The 22,996-nt window shown below is 37.5% G+C and overlaps 1 protein-coding gene across 1 annotated transcript in view; it reads left to right on the top strand.

The window, feature by feature from the left end:
* LOC128647696 (granzyme A-like) overlaps positions 1-22,617 on the top strand; it is a 32,321-nt gene extending 9,704 nt beyond the window's left edge. Inside the window, exons 3-4 of the mRNA XM_053700442.1 lie at positions 6,644-6,922; positions 22,451-22,617. Of these exons, the coding sequence (XP_053556417.1) occupies positions 6,644-6,922; positions 22,451-22,597 (426 nt within the window). The 3' untranslated portion in view covers positions 22,598-22,617. The remainder of the gene's footprint in view (positions 1-6,643; positions 6,923-22,450) is intronic.
* The last annotated feature ends 379 nt before the right edge of the window (positions 22,618-22,996 follow it).

The following is a 22,996-nucleotide window of genomic DNA, read 5'->3' as shown; positions in this document are numbered from 1 at the left end:
AAGGCCACTTCTCTCTACTTATCCTCCTTGATCTGTCTGCAGCCTTTGATACTGTCGACCACCCTCTTTTGCTCCAAACCCTCCATTCCTTCGGCATCTGCGACACAGCTCTCTCGTGTTTCTCTTCCTATCTGTCTAACCGTACCTTTAGTGTAGCCTTCTCTGGGGCATCCTCTGCCCCGTTACCTTTTTCTGTTGGGGCACTGCAAGGCTCTGTCCCCAGTCCTCTCCTCCTACACGTCCTCATTAGGTTCCTTAATAAAGTCCCACAGTTTCATTATCATTTGTATGCAGATGACACCCAAATATACCTCTCTGCATCAGAACTATCTCATTCCTTGCTAACCAGTGTCACTAACTGTCTTTCTCATATCTCATCTTGGATGTCCTCTCACTACATCAAGTTAAATCTCTTAAAACTGAGCTCCTTATTTTCCCCCTTCTTCCAAAATCTCCACCCCCCATTTCTCTATAACTCCATCATTACCCCAACCCCACATGCCCGATGTCTTGGGGTCACCTTTGACTCAGATCTATCTTTCACTCCTCACATTCAGTCCTTGGCTAAAGCCTGCCGCTTCCACCTTAAAAACATCTCTAAAATTAGACATTTCCTTACACAAGACACAACTAAGATTTTAATCCACTCTTTCATCCTTTCCCTTACTACTGCGACTCCATCCTCTCTGGTCTCCCTAGCTGCCGCCTAGCTCCTTTACAATCCATAATGAATGCATCTGCCAGGCTCATCTTCCTTACACACCTCACTTCCGCCTAGATTTAGAGTTCTGCGCCCAAAGGGGTTCGTTAGCTACGCGTGCTTTTTTTCCCACGCACCTTTAAAATACCGCTGGTATTTAGAGTTCACAGAATGGCTGGGTTTTCAGTGTGTTAGGCTCCAAAAAGGGAGCGTAGAGCATAATTTAACGCCACTGCAACTCTAGATACCAGCGGTGCTTACGGAAGCGGCCAGCTTAAAAAACGTGCTTGTGTACGATTCCCCCATAGAAAACAATGGGGCCATTTGAGCTGAAAAAAACACCTGCAAAAAAGCCGCGTTCAGCTCCTAACGCAGCCCCATTGTTTTCTATGGGGAAACACTTCCTACGTCTGCACCTAACACTCTAACATGTACCCCGAGTCTAAACACCCCTAACCTTACACTTATTAACCCCTATTCTGCCGCCCCCGCTATCGCTGACACCTGCATAATTTTTTTAACCCTTAATCTGCCGCTCCATAAACCGCCGCTACTTACATTATCCCTATGTACCCCTAATCTGCTGCCCCTAACACCGCCGACCCCTATATTATATTAATTAACCCCTAATCTGCCCCCCACAACGTCGCCTCCACCTGCCTACACTTATTAACCCCTAATCTGTCGACCGGACCGCGCCGCTATTATAATAAAGTTATTAACCCCTAATCCGCCTCACTCCCGCCTCAATAACCCTATAATAAATAGTATTAACCCCTAATCTGCCCTCCCTAACATCGCCGACACCTAACTTCAAACATTAACCCCTAATCTGCCGACTGGAGCTCACCGCAATTCTAATAAATGTATTAACCCCTAAAGCTAATTCTAACAATAACCCTAACACCCCCCTAAGTTAAATATAATTTTTATCTAACGAAATAAATTAACTCTTATTAAATAACTTATTCCTATTTAAAGCTAAATACTTACCTGTAAAATAAACCCTAATATAGCTACAATATAAATTATAATTATATTGTAGCTATTTTAGGATTAATATTTATTTTACAGGCAACTTTGTAATTATATTAACCAGGTACAATAGCTATTAAATAGTTAAGAACTATTTAATAGTTACCTAGTTAAAATAATTACAAAATTACCTGTAAAATAAATCCTAACCTAAGTTACAATTAAACCTAACACTACACTATCAATAAATTAATTAAATACAATACCTACAATTATCTACAATTAAACCTAACACTACACTATCAATAAATTAATTAAATACAATATCTACAATTATCTACAATTAAACCTAACACTACACTATCAATAAATTATTTAAATAAAATATCTACAAATAAATACAATGAAATAAACTAACTAAAGTACGAAAAATAAAAAAGAACTAAGTTACAAAAAAAATAAAAAAATATTTAAAAACATTAGAAAAATATTACAACAATTTTAAACTAATTACACCTACTCTAAGCCCCCTAATAAAATAACAAAGCCCCCCAAAATAAAAAAATGCCCTACCCTATTCTAAATTAAAAAAGTTCAAAGCTCTTTTACCTTACCAGCCCTGAACAGGGCCCTTTGCGGGGCATGCCCCAAAGAATTCAGCTCTTTTGCCTGTAAAAAAACCCACATACAATACCCCCCCCAACATTACAACCCACCACCCACATACCCCTAATCTAACCCAAATCCCCCCTTAAATAAACCTAACACTAAGCCCCTGAAGATCTCCCTACCTTGTCTTCACCTCACCGGGTCCCGATCTGTCCAGAAGAGCCTCCGATGTCTTGATCCAAGCCCAAGCGGGGGGCTGAAGAGTGACGTCCTTCTTTGGGCTGAAGTCTGGATCCAAGCGGCGGCTGAAGAAATCCATCATCGGCTGAAGTCAGAAGTCCATCATCGGGATGAAGTCTTCTATCAAGCCGCATCTTCAATCTTCTTTTTTTGGAGCGGAGCCATCTTCTTTCCAACCGATGCGGATCCAACCTCTTCAACCGACGCCTACTCGCCGAATGACGGTTCCTTTAAATGACGTCATCCAAGATGGCGTCCCTCGAATTCCGATTGGCTGATAGGATTCTATCAGCCAATCGGAATTAAGGTAGGAATATTCTGGCTCCGCTCCGCTCCAGAAGAAAGAAGATTGAAGATGCGGCTTGATAGAAGACTTCATCCCGATGATGGACTTCCGACTTCAGCCGATGATGGATTTCTTCAGCCGCCGCTTGGATCCAGACTTCAGCCCAAGGATGGACGTCACTCTTCAGCCCCCTGCTTGGGCTTGGATCAAGACATCGGAGGCTCTTCTGGACAGATCGGGACCCGGTGAGGTGAAGACAAGGTAGGGAGATCTTCAGGGGCTTAGTGTTAGGTTTATTTTAGGGGGGTTTGGGTTAGATTAGGGGTATGTGGTTGGTGGGTTGTAATGTTGGGGGGGTATTGTATGTGTTTTTTTTACAGGCAAAAGAGCTGAATTCTTTGGGGCATGCCCCGCAAAGGGCCCTGTTCAGGGCTGGTAAGGTAAAAGAGCTTTGAACTTTTTAAATTTAGAATAGGGTAGGGCATTTTTTATTTTGGGGGGCTTTGTTATTTTATTAGGGGGCTTAGAGTAGGTGTAATTAGTTTAAAATTGTTGTAATATTTTTCTAATGTTTGTAAATATTTTTTTATTTTTTGTAACTTAGTTCTTTTTTATTTTTCGTACTTTAGTTAGTTTATTTCATTGTATTTATTTGTGGATATTTTATTTAAATAATTTATTGATAGTGTAGTGTTAGGTTTAATTGTAGATAATTGTAGATATTGTATTTAATTAATTTATTGATAGTGTAGTGTTAGATTTAATTGTAGATAATTGTAGGTATTGTATTTAATTAATTAATTGATAGTGTAGTGTTAGGTTTAATTGTAACTTAGGTTAGGATTTATTTTACAGGTAATTTTGTAATTATTTTAAGTATTTTAGCTATTAAATAGTTCTTAACTATTTAATAGCTATTGTACCTGGTTAAAATAAATACAAAGTTGCCTGTAAAAAAAATATTAATCCTAAAATAGCTATAATATATTTATAATTTATATTGTAGCTATATTAAGGTTTATTTTATAGGTAAGTATTTAGATTTAAATAGGAATAATTTATTTAATAAGAGTTAATTTATTTCGTTAGAATAAAATTATATTTAACTTAGGGGGTGTTAGGGTTAGGGTTAAAATTAGCTTTAGGGGTTAAAAAATTTATTAGAGTAGCGGTGAGCTCCGATTGGCAGATTAGGAGTTAATACTTGAAGTTAGGTGTCGGCGATGTTAGGGAGGGCAGATTAGGGGTTAATACTATTTATTATAGGGTTATTGAGGCGGGAGTGAGGCGGATTAGGGGTTAATAACTTTATTATAATAGCGGTGCGGTCCGCTCGGCAGATTAGGGGTTAATAAGTGTAGGCAGGTGGAGGCGACGTTGTGGGGGGCAGATTAGGGGTTAATAAATATAATATAGGGGTCGGCGGTGTTAGGGGCAGCAGATTAGGGGTACATAGCTATAATGTAGCTGGCGGCGGCATGCGGACGGCAGATTAGGGGTTAATAAGTGTAGGCAGGTGGAGGCGACGTTGTGGGGGGCAGATTAGGGGTTAATAAATATAATATAGGGGTCGGCGGTGTTAGGTGCAGCAAATTAGGGGTACATAGGGATAACGTAGTTGGCGGCAGTGTACGGAGCGGAAGATTAGGGGTTAAAAAATTTTTATAGAGTGGCGGCGATGTGGGGGGCCTCGGTTTAGGGGTACATAGGTAGTTTATGGGTGTTAGTGTACTTTAGAGCACAGTAGTTAAGAGCTTTATAAACCGGCGTTAACTACTGACTTTTTTCTGCGGCTGGAGTTTTGTCGTTAGAATTCTAACGCTCACTTCAGCCACGACTCTAAATACCGGCGTTAGAAAGATCTCATTGAAAAGATAGGATACGCAATTGACGTAAGGGGATCTGCGGTATGGAAAAGTCGCGCCTGCAAAGTGAGCGTTAGACCCTTTCCTGACTGACTCCAAATACCGGCGGTAGCCTAAAACCAGCGTTAGGAGCCTCTAACGCTGGTTTTTACGGCTACCGCCCAACTCTAAATCTAGGCCTTCATCTGCTGCACCTCTCTGCCAATCCCTTCACTGGCTTCCTCTTGCCTCCAGGATTAAACACAAAATTCTCACTCTGACACACAAAGCCCTCAACTGCACTGCTCCCCCCTACATCTCAAACCTTGTCTCCAGATACTCTACCTCCCGTCCCCTTCACTCTGCTCATGATCTCCTACTCTCCTCCTCTCTTGTTACCTCCTCACATTCATGTTTACAAGATTTTTTCAGACTGGCTCCCATGTTATGGAACTCTCTGCCTCGCTCCACAAGACTCTCCCCTAGTTTTAAAAGCTTCAAGTGCTCCCTGAAGACTCTACTATTCAGGGATGCATACAACCTACACTAACCTTCCTATCTCCACTCCTATCCCCTTAAACCCCATAGCATGTAAGAATATGAGCCCAGCTATTTGTAGTTAACATTCATATGAGCCGACTACAACAGTACAACTCTCGGCAGGGCCCTGTACCCACTTGACCCCTCTAAATGTTATTTTGTATACCACCTATGTTCATTGCACTGCAGAATCTGTTGGTGCTCTACAAATGATAATAAAGTGTGATGCTGGTGAGCAGATTGCTACAGTAGTCTGAATTTCTGACTGAGAAGTATGTAGGTAGTTATGGCAGGACTTAGACCTCACACTTACCATTCTTAGTTGAGAATTACAGATCATTTGGATGTTGAGTTATTGGAAATGTTTGTGGTTCTGCTACTACTTCTTACTCTCAAAATATATCACATATGTGCACTGAATGTCACTCAGCACTCTTTGTATCACAGCAACTTCAAAGAAGTTTAGCTTCACTGTGTGCCATTATTCAGATGTGCTTGGGAGACACACATACCAGGTACACAAAAACGCCCTGATGATCAAATGTGCCAGGAGGCGGCAAGCTATTTAAAAAGTATCCATTGCAATGTTGAAAGTCTGCAAAATATTCAAAATGGCTGACATTGCTGATTAAAGGCAGCATACTTTTTAGTGGGTGGCAATGCTGCTCTGATAGTGGCGATATATTAAAAGCAGCATCGCCACTTACATTGAAGGTATAATGTTAACAATCCCTTAAAACATTACTGTATGACAATACCATTTACGTGTCTCAACAGAAACTCAACCCCTGTTCGTATAGTAAACATATCAATAATAAACCTATATTTGCTGGGCGATTGTGGGTATATGGTAGATGAATTTACATTGTTTAATGTATATGTATTTATAGTATAATGTTAGAATATGTATGTAAACTGCAAGCATGAGTGTACTAATCTACTATTGGGTATTTTTACTAATTTTAAGATTGCTGTTCCGCGCTCTCAATATTCATATTTACATTATATTGAGTACGTGCTTTCACAATTGCAAAATTCAAATTTCACAATATTGTGGTTGCAATGTTGCATTTCCATGTTTCACAATATTGCGATTGTGTTTTCATATTTCATAATATTGGATTGTGATTGTAGATATAGATATATATTTTAGTTGCAGCTAAAGACAGCTTTTAAGAATGTATTATTTTAGTTTTTTTCCTTTTTAAGAACGGATGTTGTTTGTGTGCTTATGTAACATTACTGTCAATACTATGTTCCTTACCAGATATGAACTTCGTGGTGCACTTCCTGTTGCTTTTAAAATCAATTTAAATTACTTTATTTCAATCTTTGTTTATGCAGAAATATATTTTGATATAAATGGTGTTCTTCCATGCTCATGTCAGACGTGTTGTGATGTCTCTTTAATTATATATTTGGTCATTTTTATCTATTTATTTTTAATAGCTAAATCGTCCGGCAAAGTTATACAAAAATGTGTCACTTCTTCCACTTCCAAAAACTGATGAAGATGTAAAACCTGGAACTGTTTGTAGCGTTGCAGGTTGGGGAGTCACTAATTCTAAAGATTTAAAGCCATCGCAGGTTCTCCGTGAAGCAAATATCATTGTTACAGACAGGAATAAATGTGAAAAAATATATATGAAGTTAAAGGAGAGGACACCAATCACCATTAGTATGCTCTGTGCTGGACCAGACAAAAAGAGGAAAGGTGATGCATGCCAGGTACGAGTTTTTGTTTAATCTTCTAGCTAACCGCATGTTGTAAATTGTGTATTTATTGTACAGGAAACAAAAGAGAAAGGAGGCGACTCATAGAGTAAGTACGTTTAGAGTCTATCTCTTTTGTTTCCTATCCAGCCTTGATGAAACAGGACCATCTACAGGAGTGCAGCCGTGTCCAATTTTTGGGACATTGATTCCACTTTTGTACATTTTCATTTTTTTCTATCCCTTTTATCATCATTGTTTGCACCCACACATTGATTGTTTTCTATTAGGAACTCTTTTCCTCTATTGTTTTTATTTTATGATACATGTACCCTTGCTAATAACTACATGAGCGCCCCTTTTTTATCTATATTTTTATAGATCGTTTTCCATTTATTATACAGTGTGGTTAAAGGGACATAATACTCATAAAAAAGGAAGATGTTTTACCTCACAACTTCCTCAACTCACCAGAGTAAGTGCTGTGTAAAACGTTATACTTCAGCTGCGGCCCAGCTGCAGGTAAAAAAAAAAAAAAAAAAAAAGAAGAAATGAACAGCAGCCAATCAGCATTAACAGTACTAAGGTCATGAACTCTTTTACTGTGATCTCATGAGATTTCACTTAAAGAGCCATAATATCCAAATGTTTAAACACTTGAAAGTGATGCAGCATAGCTGTAAAAAGCTGACTAGAAAATATCACCTGAACATCTCTATGTAAAAAAGAAAAATACTTTACCTCAAACGTTTCTCAGTAGCCACATCCCGTTGTAAAGGACTTCTAAGCAGCAAATCAGTATGTCTGTCCCGGGACAGAGGAAGGAGCGAGCTTTCGTGCACTCTCATCTTATTTCCCTATTCAGCTTAAGGAAGTTTACAATGAAATCTCATGAGAGTTTAGTCAAATCTCATGAGATCACAGTAAAAGAGTTCATGACCTCAGCACTGTTGATGCTGATTGGCTGCTGTTCATTTCTTCATTTTTTTTTACCTGCAGCTGAGTATAACTTTTTAGACAGAACTTACTCTGCTGAGCTGAGGAAATTGTGAGGTAAAATATCTTCCTTTTTTATATAGAGATGCTCAGGTGATATTTTCCTGTCAGCTTTTTACATTATACTGCATCAGTTTCAAGTGATTTAGCATATGAATATTATGTCCCTTTAACTCTCATGAGATTTCATAGTAAACTTCCCTAAACTGGAAGGGAAATAACACGAGGCTCACTCCCTTGCCTGTCCCTGGTAAGAACATACTGATTTGCTGCTTAAAGTCCTTTGCAATGGGGTTTGAATACTTAGGACATTTTGAGGTAAAATATCTTCCTTTTTACATAGAGATGTACAGGTGATATTTTCTAGTCAGCTTTTTACAGCTATGCTGCAGCACTTTGAAGTGTTTCAACATTTGGGTATCATGGCCCTTTAAGTAGACTTTGAGCAAATGACTATGACTGATATGTGTGCTCACTTTCGCTTAGATTACGAGTTTGGCATTAGCCTTAAAAAGCAACGTTGAGAGGTCCCAACGCTGCTTTTTAACGCCCGCTGGTATTACGAGTCAGGCAGGAAAGGGTCTACTGCTAACTTTTCTTCCGTGACTCGAGGCTACCGCAAATCCCCTTACATCAATTGCATATTCTATCTTTTTAATGGGATTTGCCTAACGCTGGTATTACAAGTCTTGGAAGAAGTGAGCGGTAGACCCTCTCCTGGCAAGACTCCTACCACATTTAAAAGTCAGTAGTTAAGTGTTTTATGGGCTAATGTTGTAACATAAAACTCTTAACTAAAGTGCTACAAAGTACACTAACACCCATAAACTACCTATTAACCCCTAAACCGAGCCCCCCCCATCAGCAACACTTTATTAAATATATTAACCCCTAATCTGCCGATCGGACATCGTCGCCACTTTAATAAATATATTAACCCCTAAACCGCCGCACTCCCGCCTCGCAAACACTAGTTAAATTTTATTAACCCCTAATCTGCTGTCCCTAGCATCGCCGACACCTACTTCGATTTATTAACCCCTAATCTGCCACCCCAACGTCGCCGCTACTATATTAAAGGTATTAACCCCTAAACCTAAGTCTAACCCTAACCCCTCCTAACTTAAATATAATTTAAATTAAATAAATTTAACCTAATTAAATAAATTATTCCTATTTAAAACTAAATACTTACATATAAAATAAACCCTAAGCTAGCTACAATATAACTAATAGTTACATTGTAGCTAGCTTAGGATTTATATTTATTTTACAGGCAACTTTGTATTTATTTTAACTAGGTACAATAGTTATTAAATAGTTATTAAAATAAGTACAAAAAGTACCTGTAAAATAATTCCTAACCTAAGTTACAATTACACCTAACACTACACTATCATTAAATAATTTACCTAAACTACCTACAATTAATTACAATTAAATTAAATAAATTAAATTACGGGGAAAAAAAAACACACTAAATTACGGAAAAAAAAAATACAAGAATTTTAAACTAATTACACCTAATCTAATCCCCCTAATAAAATAAAAAAGCCCACCAAAATAATAAAATTCCCTACCCTATACTAAATTACAAATAGCCCTTAAAAGGGCCTTTTGCAGTGCATTGCCCCAAAGTAATCAGCTCTTTCACCTATAAAAGAAATACAATACCCCCCAACATAAAAACCCACCACCCACACACCCAACCCTACTCTAAAACCCACCCAATCCCCCCTTAAAAAATCCTAACACTACCCCCTGAAGATCTCCCTACCTTGAGCCGTTTTCACCCAGCCGGGCACAAGTGGACCTCCAGAGGGGCAGAAGTCTTCATCCGATCCGGGCAGAAGAGGTCCTCCAAGTGGCAGAAGTCTTCATCCAAGCGGCATCTTCTATCTTCATCCATCTGGAGCGGAGCGTGTCCATCTTCAATCCAGCCGACGCAGAGCCATCCTCTTCAAATGACGTCCTAACACTGAATGAAGGTTCCTTTAAATGACGTCATCCAAGATGGCGACCCTTGAATTCTGATTGGATCAGCCAATAGGATTGAAGTTCAATCCTATTGGCTGATTGGATCAGCCAATAGGATTGAGCTTGCATTCTATTGGCTGTTCCAATCAACTAATAGAATGCAAGCTCAATCCTATTGGCTGATCCAATCAGCCAATTGGGATTTTTCCTACCTTAATTCCGATTGACTGATAGAATCCTATCAGCCAATCGGAATTCAAGGGACGCCATCTTGGATAACGCCATTTAAAGGAACCTTCATTCAGTGTTAGGACGTCGTTTGAAGAGGATGGCTCCGCGTCGACTGGATTGAAGGTGGACCCGCTCTGGATGGATGAAGATAGAAGATGCCGCTTGGATGAAGACTTCTGCCGCTTGGAATAAAAAATACATTACAGTAACATAAGTACAGTTAAACTCATACTAACACTGTCATAAAAATACATTACAGTAACATAAGTACAGTTACACTCATACTAACGCTGTCTTATAAAAATACATTACAGTAACATAAGTACAGTTACACTCATACTAACACTGGCTTATAAAAATACATTACAGTAACATAAGGACAGTTACACTCATACTAACACTGTCTTATAAAATACATTACAGTAACATAAGTACAGTTACACTCATACTAACGCTGTCTTATAAAAAAAACATTACAGTAACATAAGTACAGTTACACTCATACTAACACTGGCTTATAAAAACATCTCAGATGGTGTTTGAGTAGCCTTATGTGCACTGTTTTTGGCTGATAGATATCACTTGTTGCTTGAGACGGACATATAGCGACACAATAGATTCTATTGAATCTATTGTGCAGTGTCACTATAAGTCCGCTCACGCAACAAGTGATATCTATCAGCAAAAAACAGTGCACATAAGGCTAATCAAACACCACCTGAGATCACAGAATCACCATTGTGAGAGATACAGGGAAGGAGTCTGACCGGCAAAAACAGGACACAGTCCACTCACTGAGCTGACATGACTGAGGACTCGACACTTGGCAGCAGCTCCATCCGCTTCACTTTGCCGCGTCCAAGCCCAGCATGGCTCCCTGGCAGCTCTGATAGCTGATTGGCTGTCCGGATTAGCTCCATCATGGAGGCGGTTTTAAGAACCACCTCTATTGGAGCATGGTATGGTCCACTGCAAGACACCACTGGGTGGTTCTAGCTCATAGTGAGCTAAGAACATTATCAAGCATCCATGTTGCTCAATCAATGGTGGGCAGCTGAACCGCTCACTGCCTCTTAATTGCGCAACATGGATGATGATATTGGGATTGCATCTAGTGGTGCTGGCAGAGGGAAAGAGGGGGGGGCTGTACCTAGGGGGGTGTGGTCAAAAAAGTAAAGACAAAAAAATCCTCAACTATTTTTTTTTTTTAATTAATCATTAAAACTTTTTCTTCTGATTTGACAGGGGAGACGGAGCCTCCTCTGCCTCCTATTACTGCATGTCACTGAAATACATTACAGTAACATAAGTACAGTTACACTCATACTAACACTGTCTTATACAAATACATTACAGCAAAATAAGTACAGTTACACTCATACTAACACTGGCTTATACAAATACATTACAGTAACATAAGTACAGTTACACTCATACTAACACTGGCTTACACAAATATATTACAGTAACATAAGTACAGTTACACTCATACTAACACTGGCTTATAAAAATACATTACAGTAACATAAGTACAGTTACACTCATACTAACACTGGCTTATACAAATACATTACAGTAACATAAGTACAGTTACACTCATACTAACACTGTCTTATACAAATACATTACAGCAACATAAGTACAGTTACACTCATACTAACACTGTCTTATACAAATACATTACAGTAACATAAGTACAGTTACACTCATACTAACACTGTCTGATAAAAATACATTACAGTAACATAAGTACAGTTACACTCATACTAACACTGGCTTATAAAAATACATTACAGTAACATAAGGACAGTTACACTCATACTAACACTGGCTTATACAAATACATTACAGTAACTGGCTTATAAAAATACATTACAGTAACATAAGGACAGTTACACTCATACTAACACTGTCTTATACAAATACATTACAGTAACATAAGTACAGTTACACTCATACTAACACTGTCATAAAAATACATTACAGTAACATAAGTACAGTTACACTCATACTAACACTGTCATAAAAATACATTACAGTAACATAAGTACAGTTACACTCATACTAACACTGTCTTATAAAAATACATTACAGTAACATAAGTACAGTTACACTCATACTAACACTGGCTTATAAAAACATCTCAGATGGTGTTTGAGTAGCGTTATGTGCACTGTTTTTTGCTGATAGATATCACTTGTTGCGTGAGACGGACATATAGCGACACAATAGATTCTATTGAATCTATTGTGCAGTGTCACTATATGTCCGCTCACGCAACAAGTGATATCTATCAGCAAAAAACAGTGCACATAAGGCTACTCAAACACCACCTGAGATCACAGAATCACCATTGTGAGAGATACAGGGAAGGAGTCTGACCGGCAAAAACAGGACACAGTCCACTCACTGAGCTGATATGACTGAGGACTCGACACGGCATCAGCTCCATCCGCTTCACTTTCCCGCGTCCTAGCCCGGCATGCCTCCCTGGCAGCTCTGATAGCTGATTGGCTGTCCGGATTAGCTCCATCATGGAGGCGGTTTTAAGAACCACCTCTATTGGAGCATGGTATGGGCCACTGCAAGACACCACTGGGTGGTTCTAGCTCATAATGAGCTAAGAACATTATCAAGCATCCATGTTGCTCAATCAATGGTGGACAGCTGAACCGCTCACTGCCTCTTAATTGCGCAACATGGATGATGATATTGGGATTGCATCTAGTGGCGCTGGCAGAGGGAAAGAGGTGGGGGTTGTACCTAGGGGGGCGTGGTCAAAAAAGTAAAGACAAAAAAATCCTCAACTATTTATTTTTTTTAATTAATCATTAAAACTTTTTCTTCTGATTTGACAGGGGAGGCGGAGCCTCCTCTGCCTCCTATTACTGCATGTCACTGAAATACATTACAGTAACATAAGTACAGTTACACTCATACTAACACTGTCTTATACAAATACATTACAGCAAAATAAGTACAGTTACACTCATACTAACACTGGCTTATACAAATACATTACAGTAACATAAGTACAGTTACACTCATACTAACACTGGCTTATACAAATACATTACAGTAACATAAGTACAGTTACACACATACTAAAACTGTCTTATACAAATACATTGCAGCAACATAAGTACAGTTACACTCATACTAACACTGTCTTATACAAATACATTACAAGAACATAAGTACAGTTACACTCATACTAACACTGGCTTATACAAATACATTACAGTAACATATCTACAGTTACACTCATACTAACACTGGCTTATACAAATACATTACAGCAACATAAGTGCAGTTACACTCATACTAACACTGGCTTATAAAAATACATTACAGTAACATAAGTACAGTTACACTCATACTAACACTGGCTTATACAAATACATTACAGTAACATATGTACAGTTACACTCATACTAACACTGGCTTATAAAAATACATTACAGTAACATAAGTACAGTTACACTCATACTAACACTGGCTTATACAAATACATTACAGTAACATAAGTACAGTTACACTCATACTAACACTGGCTTATAAAAATACATTACAGTAACATAAGTACAGTTACACTCATACTAACACTGGTTTATAAAAATACATTACAGGAACATAAGTACAGTTACACTCATACTAACGCTGTCTTATACAAATACATTACAGTAACATAAGTACAGTTACACTCATACTAACACTAGCTTATGAAAATACATTACAGTAACATAAGTACAGTTACACTCATACTAACACTGTCTGATAAAAATACATTACAGTAACATAAGTACAGTTACAATCATACTAACACTGTCTTATACAAATACATTACAGTAACATAAGTACAGTTACACTCATACTAACACTGGCTTATACAAATACATTACAGTAACATAAGTACAGTTACACTCATACTAACACTGGCTTATACAAATACATTACAGTAACATAAGTACAGTTACACTCATACTAACACTGGCTTACACAAATATATTACAGTAACATAAGTACAGTTACACTCATACTAACACTGGCTTATAAAAATACATTACAGTAACATAAGTACAGTTACACTCATACTAACACTGGCTTATACAAATACATTACAGTAACATAAGTACAGTTACACTCATACTAACACTGTCTTATACAAATACATTACAGCAACATAAGTACAGTTACACTCATACTAACACTGTCTTATACAAATACATTACAGTAACATAAGTACAGTTACACTCATACTAACACTGTCTGATAAAAATACATTACAGTAACATAAGTACAGTTACACTCATACTAACACTGGCTTATAAAAATACATTACAGTAACATAAGGACAGTTACACTCATACTAACACTGGCTTATACAAATACATTACAGTAACTGGCTTATAAAAATACATTACAGTAACATAAGGACAGTTACACTCATACTAACACTGTCTTATACAAATACATTACAGTAACATAAGAACAGTTACACTCATACTAACACTGTCATAAAAATACATTACAGTAACATAAGTACAGTTACACTCATACTAACACTGTCATAAAAATACATTACAGTAACATAAGTACAGTTACACTCATACTAACACTGTCTTATAAAAATACATTACAGTAACATAAGTACAGTTACACTCATACTAACACTGGCTTATAAAAACATCTCAGATGGTGTTTGAGTAGCGTTATGTGCACTGTTTTTTGCTGATAGATATCACTTGTTGCGTGAGACGGACATATAGCGACACAATAGATTCTATTGAATCTATTGTGCAGTGTCACTATATGTCCGCTCACGCAACAAGTGATATCTATCAGCAAAAAACAGTGCACATAAGGCTACTCAAACACCACCTGAGATCACAGAATCACCATTGTGAGAGATACAGGGAAGGAGTCTGACCGGCAAAACAGGACACAGTCCACTCACTGAGCTGATATGACTGAGGACTCGACACGGCAATCAGCTCCATCCGCTTCACTTTCCCGCGTCCTAGCCCGGCATGCCTCCCTGGCAGCTCTGATAGCTGATTGGCTGTCCGGATTAGCTCCATCATGGAGGCGGTTTTAAGAACCACCTCTATTGGAGCATGGTATGGGCCACTGCAAGACACCACTGGGTGGTTCTAGCTCATAATGAGCTAAGAACATTATCAAGCATCCATGTTGCTCAATCAATGGTGGACAGCTGAACCGCTCACTGCCTCTTAATTGCGCAACATGGATGATGATATTGGGATTGCATCTAGTGGCGCTGGCAGAGGGAAAGAGGTGGGGGTTGTACCTAGGGGGGCGTGGTCAAAAAAGTAAAGACAAAAAAATCCTCAACTATTTATTTTTTTTTAATTAATCATTAAAACTTTTTCTTCTGATTTGACAGGGGAGGCGGAGCCTCCTCTGCCTCCTATTACTGCATGTCACTGAAATACATTACAGTAACATAAGTACAGTTACACTCATACTAACACTGTCTTATACAAATACATTACAGCAAAATAAGTACAGTTACACTCATACTAACACTGGCTTATACAAATACATTACAGTAACATAAGTACAGTTACACTCATACTAACACTGGCTTATACAAATACATTACAGTAACATAAGTACAGTTACACACATACTAAAACTGTCTTATACAAATACATTGCAGCAACATAAGTACAGTTACACTCATACTAACACTGTCTTATACAAATACATTACAAGAACATAAGTACAGTTACACTCATACTAACACTGGCTTATACAAATACATTACAGTAACATATCTACAGTTACACTCATACTAACACTGGCTTATACAAATACATTACAGCAACATAAGTGCAGTTACACTCATACTAACACTGGCTTATAAAAATACATTACAGTAACATAAGTACAGTTACACTCATACTAACACTGGCTTATACAAATACATTACAGTAACATATGTACAGTTACACTCATACTAACACTGGCTTATAAAAATACATTACAGTAACATAAGTACAGTTACACTCATACTAACACTGGCTTATACAAATACATTACAGTAACATAAGTACAGTTACACTCATACTAACACTGGCTTATAAAAATACATTACAGTAACATAAGTACAGTTACACTCATACTAACACTGGTTTATAAAAATACATTACAGGAACATAAGTACAGTTACACTCATACTAACGCTGTCTTATACAAATACATTACAGTAACATAAGTACAGTTACACTCATACTAACACTAGCTTATGAAAATACATTACAGTAACATAAGTACAGTTACACTCATACTAACACTGTCTGATAAAAATACATTACAGTAACATAAGTACAGTTACAATCATACTAACACTGTCTTATACAAATACATTACAGTAACATAAGTACAGTTACACTCATACTAACACTGGCTTATACAAATACATTACAGTAACATAAGTACAGTTACACTCATGCTAACACTGTCTTATAAAAATACATTACAGTAGCATAAGTACAGTTACACTCATACTAACACTGGCTTATAAAAATACATTACATTAACATAAGGACAGTTACACTCATACTAACACTGGCTTATACAAATACATTACAGTAACATAAGTACAGTTACACTCATACTAACACTGTCATAAAAATACATTACAGTAACATAAGTACAGTTACACACATACTAACGCTGTCTTATAAAAATACATTACAGTAACATAAGTACAGTTACACTCATACTAACACTGGCTTTTACAAATACATTACAGTAACATTAGTACAGTTACACTCATACTAACACTGTCTTATACAAATACATTACGGTAACTTAAGTACAGTTACACTCATACTAACACTGTCTTATAAAAATACATTACAGTAACATAATTACAGTTACTCTCATACTAACACCATCTAATAAAAATTATTAAAAAAAATATTGCACACAAAAGTTATAAGGGCTCAAATATATGATCTCTTGGGTGTTAGAAAAAAAAAAAAAGCAGATGAAGGGATTTTACATTGACATACATACACATACATAGAGAAACATGGATTTATATGTATACAGAGATGTTTAACAATGCAGATAATGAAAATATTTCACATCCATGTTGCTCAATTAATGGTGGGCAGCTGAACCGCTCACCGCCTCTTAATTGCGCAACATGGTTGATGATATTGGGATCGCATCTGGTGGCGCTGGCAGAGGGAAAGAGGCGGGGGGGGACTGTACCTAGGGGGGCGTGGTCAAAAAAGTAAAGACAAAAAAATCCTCAACTATTTTTTTTTTTAAATTAATCATTAAAACTTTTTTTCTTCTGATTTGACAGGAGAGGCAGAGCCTCCTCTGCCTCCTATTACTGCACGTCACTGAAATACATTACAGTAACATAAGTACAGTTACACTCATACTAACACTGTCTTATACAAATACATTACAGCAAAATAAGTACAGTTACACTCATACTAACACTGGCTTATACAAATACATTACAGTAACATAAGTACAGTTACACTCATACTAACACTGGCTTATACAAATACATTACAGTAACATAAGTACAGTTACACTCATACTAACACTGGCTTATACAAATACATTACAGTAACATATGTACAGTTACACTCATATTAACACTGGGTTATACAAATAGATTACAGCAACATAAGTACAGTTACACTCATACTAACACTGGCTTATAAAAATACATTACAGGAATATAAGTACAGTTACACTCATACTAACGCTGTCTTATACAAATACATTACAATAACATAATTACAGTTACACTCATACTAACACTGGCTTATGAAAATACATTACAGTAACTTAAATACAGTTACACTCATACTAACACTGTCTGATAAAAATACATTACAGTAATATAAGTACAGTTACACTCATACTAACACTGGCTTATAAAAATACATTACAGTAACATAAGGACAGTTACACTCATATTAACACTGGCTTATACAAATACATTTCAGTAACATAAGTACAGTTACACTCATACTAACACTGTCATAAAAATACATTACAGTAACATAAGTACAGTTACACTCATACTAACACTGTCTTATACAAATACATTACAGTAACATAAGTATAGTTACACTCATACTAACACTGGCTTATACAGATACATTACAGTAACATAAGTACAGTTACACTCATACTAACACTGTCATAAAAATACATTACAGTAACATAAGTACAGTTACACTCATACTAACACTGTCATAAAAATACATTACAGTAACATAAGTACAGTTACACTCATACTAACGCTGTCTTATAAAAATACATTATAGTAACATAAGTACAGTTACACTCATACTAACACCGGCTTATAAAAATACATTACAGCAAAATAAGTACAGTTACACTCATACTAACACTGGCTTATACAAATACATTACAGGGGACGCAAAAGAGAAGGGGGAGAGAGCGCAAAAGAGGGGAAGAGAGAGTGCAAAAGAGGGGAAGAGAGAGCAAAAGAGAGGGGGAGAGAGAGAGCAAAAGAGAGGGGAAGAGAGAGCAAAAGAGAGGGGGAGAGAGAGCAAAAGAGAGGGGGAGAGAGAGCAAAAGAGAGGGGGGAGAGAGAGAGAGCGCAAAAGAGGGGGGAGAGAGAGAGCAAAAGAGGGGGGAGAGAGAGCAAAAGAGGGTGAAAGAGAGCAAGAGGGGGGAGAGAGCAGATGAGGTGGGGAAGAGAGAGTGCGAGCAAAAGAGGGGAGAGAGAGCAAAAGAGGTGGGAGAGAGAGAGCAAAAGAGTGGGGAGAGAGAGCACAAGAGGGGAGAGAGAGAGCAAAAAAGGGGAGAGAGAGAGAGCAAAAGAGGGGGGAGAGTGCAAAATAAGGGGGAGAGAGAGACCTCAAAAGAGAGGGGGGAGAGAGAGAGAGCTTAAAAGAGAGGGGGGAGAGAGAGGGAGCAAGGGTTGGAACCGCGGGTACCTAAAATTGGCCCGTGTACACGGGCTTTAGGACTAGTATATATATTAATATATATATCTTGTTATACATAGATATATCAGTCAAAAAGTCATCACATATATAGAGAAATATTTATTTAGAAATAAATAGAACATATTCCGTTGCGAAAACATTTTCACAATATGAAGTATTCGCATTTTCATGTACAGTTTTTAACATATTAGGGTTTTTGTGATTTTTTTTCTATTTGTCTGCTCCATTGATTTCTATGGGGAATACGTGAACATGCACACAATTTGGAAGGAAAGAAAGCGAGCAGAAGAGGGGGGGAAGAGCAAAAGAGGGAGAGAGAGCGCAAGAGAGTGGAGAGAAAGAGGGGGAGAGAGAGCTCAAAAGAGAGGGGGGAGAGAGCGAGTTCAAAAGAGAGGGGGGAGAGAGAGCTTAAAAGAGAGGTGGGAGAGAGAGCGCAAAAGAGGGAGAGAGAGCGCAAAAGAGAGGGGGAGAGAGCGCAAGAGAGTGGGAGAGAGCGCACAAAAGAGGGGGAGAGAGAGCACGCAAAAGAGAGGGGGAGAGAGAGCGCTCAAAAGTGAGGGGGGGAGAGAGAGCTCAAAAGAGAGGGGGGAGAGAGAGTTTAAAAGAGTGGGGGAGAGAGAGTGCACAAAAGAGGGGGAGAGAGAGTGCAAAAGAGGGGGGGAGAGAGCGCAAAAGAGAAGGGGGAGAGAGCGCAAAAGAGGGGAAGAGAGAGTGCAAAAGAGGGGAAGAGAGCGCAAAAGAGAGGGGGGAGAGAGAGAGCAAAAGAGAGGGGAAGAGAGAGCAAAAGAGAGGGGGAGAGAGAGCAAAAGAGAGCGGGAGAGAGAGCAAAAGAGAGGGGGGGGGTGAGAGAGAGAGCACAAAAGAGGGGGGAGAGAGAAAGCAAAAGAGGGGGGAGAGAGAGAGCAAAAGAGGGGGGAGAGAGAGCAAAAGAGGGTGAAAGAGAGCAAGAGGGGGGAGAGAGCAGATGAGGGGGGGAAGAGAGAGAGCGAGCAAAAGAGGGGAGAGAGAGCAAAAGAGGTGGGAGAGAGAGAGCAAAAGAGGGGGGAGAGAGAGCACAAGAGGGGAGAGAGAGAGCAAAAAAGGGGAGAGAGAGAGAGCAAAAGAGGGGGGAGAGTGCAAAATAAGGGGGAGAGAGAGAACTCAAAAGAGAGGGGGGAGAGAGAGAGAGCGTAAAAGAGAGGGGGGAGAGAGAGGGAGCAAGGGTTGGAACCGCGGTACCTAAAAATTGGCCCGTGTACACGGGCTTTAGGACTAGTATATATATTAATATATATATCTTGTTATACATAGATATATCAGTCAAAAAGTCATCACATATATAGAGAAATATTTATTTAGAAATAAATAGAACATATTCCGTTGCGAAAAACATTTTCACAATATGAAGTATTCGCATTTTCATGTACAGTTTTTTAACATATTAGGGTTTTTGTGATTTTTTTTCTATTTGTCTGCTCCATTGATTTCTATGGGGAATACGTGAACATGCACACAATTTGGAAGGAAAGAAAGCGAGCAGAAGAGGGGGGAAGAGCAAAAGAGGGAGAGAGAGCGCAAGAGAGTGGGAGAGAAAGAGGGGGAGAGAGAGCTCAAAAGAGAGGGGGGAGAGAGCGAGCTCAAAAGAGAGGGGGGAGAGAGAGCTTAAAAGAGAGGTGGGAGAGAGAGCGCAAAAGAGGGAGAGAGAGAGCACAAGAGGGGAGAGAGAGAGCAAAAAAGGGGAGAGAGAGGGAGCAAAAGAGGGGGGAGAGTGCAAAATAAGGGGGAGAGAGAGAACTCAAAGAGAGGGGGGAGAGAGAGAGAGCGTAAAAGAGAGGGGGGAGAGAGAGGGAGCAAGGGTTGGAACCGCGGTACCTAAAAATTGGCCCGTGTACACGGGCTTTAGGACTAGTATATATATTAATATATATATCTTGTTATACATAGATATATCAGTCAAAAAAGTCATCACATATATAGAGAAATATTTATTTAGAAATAAATAGAACATATTCCGTTGCGAAAACATTTTCACAATATGAAGTATTCGCATTTTCATGTACAGTTTTTAACATATTAGGGTTTTTGTGATTTTTTTTTCTATTTGTCTGCTCCATTGATTTCTATGGGGAATACGTGAACATGCACACAATTTGGCTGTTTGCATTACGTGGCTTAACGCACATGCAAAATAAGTTACTCTTTGTGACTTTAAAAAAACCTTTCACTCAAAAAGTATTACTATATATATATATAATATATATATATATATATATATATATAATATATATCCTTTTTTGCACACAAAGGAGATGTATTCGGTTATTTGAGTTAAATTGTATTCAAGTTACATTTTAGAAGTTGTTCACACCTACAAATCTCCCATTCTCTGCAATTTTTCTTTTTGTGTGCAACCCTGAATGTAAGTAACTTCCAACTTGAAAAATTGTGTCAAAGTAGGGAGACAATATGGTGAAGAGAAATGACATAATCAGTTTTGTAATAGAAACTAAAATCATCTGAGATCTAGAAAGATTAATACTGATTTAACATCATCATGCATTTCCAAATAGATTGCATCGAAAACACCAGCCATATTAAGGCATATGTTACTGCACATATATTATTCATTTTATACAATTATTTATTTTTGGTTTTAAAAATATAACATTTCAGTAGTCAAAATATGTTCAAACGGAGCTTGAGTACAAGTCAAAACTAATCTTTAATGATCCAGATTTTAGAGACCTATTTATTTTACTTCTTGTTTCAAATTGACTTTGTTCTTCTAGTATCCTTTGCCAACAAGCATACGTAGGTATGCCTCAGTGTAGCATGCAATACTGGGAGCTAGCTAGTTAATTCTACTGTATTAAGTGGTCCTTAAGGGCCACCAATTAGCAAGCGCTCCTAAGCTTACATTCCTGCTTTTAAAAAAAAGATACCAAGAGAATGAAGAAAAATTTATAATAAAAGTAAATTAGAAAGTTGCTTAAAATTACATGTCCTAGCTGAATCATAAAAGAAAAAATTTGGGTTTCATATCCCTTTAAATTGAGTTCCCCTTCAAAACTTTCAATTATGAGTAGAAAAAATATTTTGCCTCCTTTGCCTGTAACAGGCTAGTTTTTTAGTTCATGCAGGTTGAAGTGCTTCATTAATTATACATTCTACACAGTGATTGCTTGATTAGTACAGGAACTTATATCTGCCCTATTATTTAACTGCAGAAAAGGAGATAAACAATACATAATGATATTCAAAGGGTATGTACAGTTTTAATTGCTTTTAAAATATTTAGTATATGTAGATTTTGCAATGTACAATGATTTATACTGTGCATAAATAATAATATAAAATGAAATTATTAATTTGCTTACAGGGTGATTCTGGTGGTCCATTGATTTGCGGCGGAATGTATAAAGGAATTGTCTCCTTTGGAAATAAATGCAACAAAATACCAGGTGTTTATACAAGACTAACCAAAAACTATCTGAAGTGGATACAAGAAACTATTGGTGGTGACTAAGTCAGCTGCTATTACCCTGAATATACTGTCTGTAGAATTACATAGTCTATATATTATAAAATGACTCTACATTTTCCTTTAGTAAAAAACACTGTGTGAAAATAAAAAAATAAATATTTTTTTCATAACGTTTCTGTGTTCATTTTACATTGTTTTAAACTGACATTTTATATTTTACATTGTTTTTAATCTGACATTTTATATTTTACATTGTTTTAAAACTGACATTTTATATTTAACATTGTTTTTAAACTGGCATTTTACTTTTTACATTGTTTTAAAACTGACATTTTATATTTTACATTGTTTTAAAACTGACATTTTATATTTAACATTGTTTTCAAACTGGCATTTTACTTTTTACATTGTTTTAAAGGGACATTTTACTTTTTACATTGT

Source organism: Bombina bombina, chromosome 2 (genome assembly GCF_027579735.1).
Source record: "Bombina bombina isolate aBomBom1 chromosome 2, aBomBom1.pri, whole genome shotgun sequence".
Lineage (NCBI taxonomy): Eukaryota > Metazoa > Chordata > Amphibia > Anura > Bombinatoridae > Bombina > Bombina bombina.
Note: the sequence above shows the minus strand (reverse complement) of the source record. Positions and strands in the feature narration are given on the sequence as shown.